The following is a 6,067-nucleotide window of genomic DNA, read 5'->3' on the forward strand; positions in this document are numbered from 1 at the left end:
TTATTATTATTATTGGATTTTCAAACATAACAAATGGAATGAGACAGTAAATTTATAACTTCAACACAGTATTCAGACCTAACATAACAAATTCATTATAATTTTTCCTCCTCTTAACTGTAACTGAGGCAAGTTACAGCTCAACACATATTTCAAACAACTAAAACTATCAGTTCAAAAAATCTGACTATTAGTTATATAGTTTGTCAGATTTACATTTTCTGTTGGCAGTTCAAAATTAACATTTGCATTCTATAAACAAAATCATTGCGTTTTTGAAAAGAAGCCCACATCCTTCCATCTACCCAAACAGGTTGGTTCATATTTAACCCTACTAGAAATTATATCTGTTAATTTACCAAAATATAACTTGTTTTCCTTTCTAATTTCTTTTGAGATTTACCTAACCATGATCAGTACTGACATATTTAAATAACCTCAACTTTCCATTTCCTTGCTTCTTACTTTACTATCCTGTAATTTATTTCTATTAATGTCACTATATGCTTATTTTCTTACCTATTCTTTTTCAACATCTACTTGACCAGTAGCAATACCCTTTTGTTCTGATACCCTCTTATTGACTAATTCTTAGGTTTACCAAACCAGTACTTATTTCTGTTTTTCTCTTAAACCTTACCCCCAACCCTTACTTAACAGGTGGCAACACCCAATTACACTAATAACCTCAAGTTTCCTTTCATTTATCTATTTCCTTACATCCTACTTAGCTACCTATAAATTATAATAATAGCACTATGTGTTTATTTTCTTGCTTTTACTCTTTAAACAATTACCTAACCAATTGGAGTAACCTTTTATTCAGGTAACTTCATATTTTCTAGGGCCTTTCACCCTGTTTTACTTTCTTGTAAAATATTTGTACTAACACTACTATTATTACCCAACTAAAGACTAACTAATCATGTTTAACCACATGTAGAAGGCTTAAAAAAATTAAAATTAAATCTAGAAATACATGTTAGGGGTAGCTAGAAGAGAGAAAATTTTCCAGATTACAAATGATTATTTCTCTTCCCATCACTGGGCAAAGCCCACTTGCATGATAGGGACTTGTGGGGGACTTCACTTTCCCCTGTATCCCCCTCCCCAAACTATTTCCTTTTTCTCTCCTCCTGGCAACCCCCATATCCCTCTCCTTTACTTGCTTGATTCTAGCCTTCTCAGCCATTCACTAACCTACCTTTTATCTGCCTCCCATCTTCACCGGTATTTATTATTTATTTACTGCATTTATACCCCACTTTTCTCCAAATGGGGACCAAGGCAGCTTACATTATTCTTCTCTCCTGCTTTTTATCCTCACAACAACCCTGTTAGGTTAGGCTGAAACGATGAGACTGGTCCAAAGTCACCCAGTGAGCTTCCAAGCAAGATAGGGATTCAAACCTGGATCTTGCAGACCCTACTCCAAAGCTCTAAGTGCTGCACCACACTGGCTTTCATAGGCTGGCTGCTGTTGAACAGTAGCAAGCAGCCAGGTCTAGTGGAATCATGCAAGTTAGCGGCTGCTTGCAGGCCTAGGGTTTCCAGCCTCCAGGTGGGACCTGGAAATTTCCCAGAAATCTGTGCCCCTGGAGAAAATGACTGCTTTGGAGGGTGGACTTTATAGCGTTATATCTGGCTGAGGCCTCTCCCCTACCCAAACCCTGTCCTCCTCAGACTCCACCACAAAATCGCCAGGAATTTCCTAAATTGGAGCTAACAACCCTAGCCAGGCCTGGCCCCAAGGAGTTCTCCCTCAAAGACAAAATAGGTCTGGAAAGGGCCCTGCCCCCACTCCCTGCCTTTAGGTGGTAGAACCAAACATGATTGCTGTGGTTGCCTAGCAACAGCCATTGACGGAATCTGTTTCTTAAAGCTACAGGTGCTTCTTTTATCCTTTTGGAGTTTTTAACATCCCCAATTTCTTTTTATTTTTTATTTTTTTAGATTTCACATTTTTCTGCAAATCTGGGGTCCTTTTCAGGTTTGTGGAAAGATCTGTCTTGCCTGTTCACACCGGATTTAAATATCCTAAAATTTGGCCAGCTTGATATATAGTATATAGATTTGTTGGTATATAGATTTCCTATGCCTTAAAATTAATTCACCTACTAGCAACGCCAAGTATATGGCAATAAGTGGACGATGAAAGAGATTAATCATTTCTGCTGGTTAGCTTTAACATTTTTTTCCCCTTTCTTTTTCGTTTTTCAAATGTGTAGACTCACAATTGAATTTGAGATCAGAACGAAGGCTGAATCTGGCTTGGTTTTTTACATGGCCCGGATCAACCATGCTGATTTTGCAACTGTTCAGATACAGAATGGTTTTCCATACTTCAAATATGACTTGGGAAGTGGAAACACAAGCACAATGATTCCCAACAAAATAAATGATGGCTTATGGCACAAGGTATGATCTCATGATGGACCTCTAGATTCAGTGCCTTTCAGGCATTAAAAAAAGGCCATGTTTCACATTTAGAGGGCTTGATTCTGCACAAGTCTTTCAGCATAACCCAACCAAACACTGTACTGTTTATCATTGTCATTCTGTCCTTTATTTCATTATACTGTATGAATACAGCACACTTTTTGCAGAGTTTCATAAGCAAAAGAAAAGAAAAAGTAAGGTCAGTCCCTGCCCTTAAGAGGCTTACAGTTTAAATTATATCATTTATCTGAAAGGAAGCTCTTGCAGACCTAGGGAAAATGGCCATTCTAATCTGAGAGGTTGTATAGCAAGCCTTAGACCAAGGTACCATATTTTTTTTAAAGCACACTTAGCGTTTCTTTTAAAAGTGCATGATAATAATATACTATTTCTATGTTTTTTTCCCAGATAAATGTAATTCGATCCAAACAAGAAGGTGTCTTTGTAGTAGATGATGCCAGAAACAGCACAACTAGCCCAAAGAAAGCAGATATTTTGGATGTTGTGGGAATGCTGTATGTTGGAGGGTTGCCCATTAATTATACAACAAAAAGAATTGGTCCAGTAAGAGATGAAAATTTCTTTTTTCTTTTTAAAATTCTGGCACCTTTTAGCTTCATGTTAGCCACTGTTATCATGTACGTGTTATGTCTATGGTATAAAACAGAAAGACACATACTTTGTTCTCACTGCCCTTGAAAACACTTGAAATTATACCCAAAATATTCACCTGGTTCTTGACCTCTATTGTGAGGCTGAATTATCTACAGTGCCACCGTAAGCAGTTATACCTTTCTAAGCCCTTTGAGATCAGTGGTTCTAGAAAGCTGTAACTCTGCATTGGATTTCACTGTTAATTGTTTCCCACACTGTTAGCACTTATTGGCAGAGGCCAACAATACCATCATGGGCTGGAGCCACACTCCTTAGATGGAATCCTTCTTGATAGATGTTACCATAATGTCTTTGAATCCAATCACAACAACACAGTTCCCAGAGTGTTCTATTACTGTATAAGTTGAGCCTCATTTAAAACTTGAGAGGCTTAAGATGACCTTGGGGCAAGTAGAGATGGACCTCAACTGTAGCACAGGAGTATATGGCTTTGTGTGTTAGATGTGGAGCTTTGCCTCTGTATGACCACTGTAGCCACAGGTTATAATACTGTTTTCCATGGAATTAACTGTCACAAGATTTGGTGACAGCCAGTAGCCGAAATGATTTTTAAAGGCATGAGAGATTCTTGGGGGATATCAGTATATCTCATTTTCAACATGGCTCCATCTGTGGATATTTGAATCTGGAGACTGGAGCCATGTACAGAAAGGACAGATCTTTCAACAAACCTGAGGAAAGCTCCAGATTTGCAGAAAAATCAAAATCTAACCCCCCAAAAAAACTGGGGGAATAAAACCCCACAAAATGATAGAAGCAGCACCTGAAGCTTTAAGAAATAATTGCTCTCAGTGGCTGCTGCTAGGCAACCAAATAGTATTGCCAGGCTTCAAGCCTTGGTCTCTGTCAATAAAAGGCAGAGGGAAGGGCCCGTTCCAGGGCTATTGTGGTCCTTGAGGGAGGTATCATTGGGGGCAACCCAAGCAGCAATCAGTGGGTGAATTGGTACCACATGTCTTGCATGACTCACCCAGGAGTGGCTGCTCGCTACTATTCTACGCAACCACCTCACAAAAGCCACTCTGGTGTAGTGGTTAGAGTTTCATTAGGATCTTGGAGACTCAGGTTTGAATCCCCATTCTACCACGGAAGCTCATTGGGCAGCTTTGGGTCAGTCACTCTCTTTCTGCCTAACCTACTTCACAGGGTTGTTATGAAGAGGAGAGCAATGAGGATGAATGGGGGCCTGGAGACCAAGCCCTATGAGGAAATGCTGAGGGACTTGGGAATGTTTAGTCTGGAGGAGGTTGAGGGGGGACATGATTGCTCTCTAAGTATTTGAAGGGCTGTCACTTAGAGGAGGGCAGGGAGCTGTTTCTGTTGGCAGCAGAGGATAGGACTCACAATAATGGGTGGGAATGTACTGGCTAGATATTTTGAAAAACTTTTTTACAGTAAGAGTTGTACAACAGTGGAATCAGCTGCCTAGGGAGGTGGTGAGCTCCCCTCACTGGCAGTCTTTAAGCAGCAGCTGGACAAACACTTGTCAGGGATGCTCTGGGCTAATCCTGCATCGCGCAGGGGGTGGACTAGATGGCCTCCTTGGCCCCTTCCAATGCTGTGATTCTGTGATTCTAAGATAAAATGGAGGAGAGTGATATAAGCTGCTTTGGGTTCCCATTGTGGAAAAAGATGGGGTATGAATGAAATAAATATAGCTGAAGATGAGAGGCAGGTAAAAGATAGGTTGGTTGAAGAGCGGGAAGAAGATAATGAAAGAGCAAAATGGGAGAGAGTATGGGAGCTGCCAAGAGAAGAGAAAAAAGAAATAGTATGTGGAGGGGAATACAGATAACAAAATATAATGAGGTACCCCCTCCCCTGCAAGTCCTTGCAGGTTTTCCATTTTGGTGGCACCATGCAATTGGATGCAGCCCATAAGCCAGGCTGGCACCATACAACTGGGCCACATTTTTCTCAGGGAGAGTCTTTCAGGGGGAGGGAATGAGGAAAAACTGAAGATGGAGATAGGGCAGATAAAGGTAGGCTGGCTGGTAGGTAGGAAGGAGACAGGGAAGCAGGAAAAGGGGAGATACCCCCCTTGCAGGTCCCCCAATCTATGATAGACCAAATCAACTCCAGTGAGTAAACTGGTGTTTCCTTTGTGTAAAATGAAGGTACTCTTAATATAGCCCTGCATTGGTTCAAGAGATATGAAAATGCTAACATCAGCTAATGTGATGATGAAAATATTTTCCGCCCAGTAGAGAGAAGAGTCTTGAACATTTTGTTTTACATTAATGTAATTACTGTGCCTATGAAAAGTGACTTCAGTTTTGTTAGATCTGGTCCTAGAATTTCCTTTAAGTTACTTCTGAAAACAGATGAGATTAATCTCACATCAGATATTTTATACACTTGCTATGAACAATTTCGTTTGTATATTTCAACAAGCAAAACGTGATGATAGATAGATAGATAGATAGATAGATAGATAGATAGATAGATAGATAGATAGATACCCTGTAGTGTTAGAGTCCAGGCAGCCCTTTGAGGGGCTGCAGGCAATAGAAAGACAACAGAGATTACTACAAATCCAAGACAACAGAGAAAAGATAACAGAGATGACTACAAATCCAATAAAACAAAGGTGACAGTTCATTTTAAAGTGTACTCCATGGTGATGATGGCAGCAAAGAAACAACACTTTTCCTCCGCCATCTGCACAGTGAAAGTCAGTGAAGCTAAATAGGCTAGAGGATAGTCAGAGGCCTTTGGGGATCTGACCTGTAGAAGAGGTCCACTGCATTGGAGGCCCACTGATATTGTTTTGCTCAGCACTTTCCAGATAAAATCTCTTGCATCCGTTCTTACTTGGATTCTACATTAGCAGTAACAGGGTCAGATGGTGCCATGGTCCCAACTTGTCCAGTTGTTTGGGATTCTTTTCAGTTTTTTTCAGTCTGAGGATATGGACAAGATTCTTGGAAGGTTGAAGACTAGCACCTGCTTG

The 6,067-nt window shown here is 40.3% G+C and overlaps 1 protein-coding gene across 1 annotated transcript in view; it reads left to right on the forward strand.

The window, feature by feature from the left end:
- Nucleotides 1–6,067, forward strand: part of LAMA2 (laminin subunit alpha 2) — a 755,002-nt gene that overhangs the window by 736,526 nt on the left and 12,409 nt on the right. Inside the window, exons 61-62 of the mRNA XM_015416769.1 lie at nt 2,229–2,418; nt 2,848–3,003. Of these exons, the coding sequence (XP_015272255.1) occupies nt 2,229–2,418; nt 2,848–3,003 (346 nt within the window). The remainder of the gene's footprint in view (nt 1–2,228; nt 2,419–2,847; nt 3,004–6,067) is intronic.

This window comes from Gekko japonicus, unplaced genomic scaffold (assembly GCF_001447785.1).
Source record: "Gekko japonicus isolate JY-2015 unplaced genomic scaffold, Gekko_japonicus_V1.1 scaffold92, whole genome shotgun sequence".
Lineage (NCBI taxonomy): Eukaryota > Metazoa > Chordata > Lepidosauria > Squamata > Gekkonidae > Gekko > Gekko japonicus.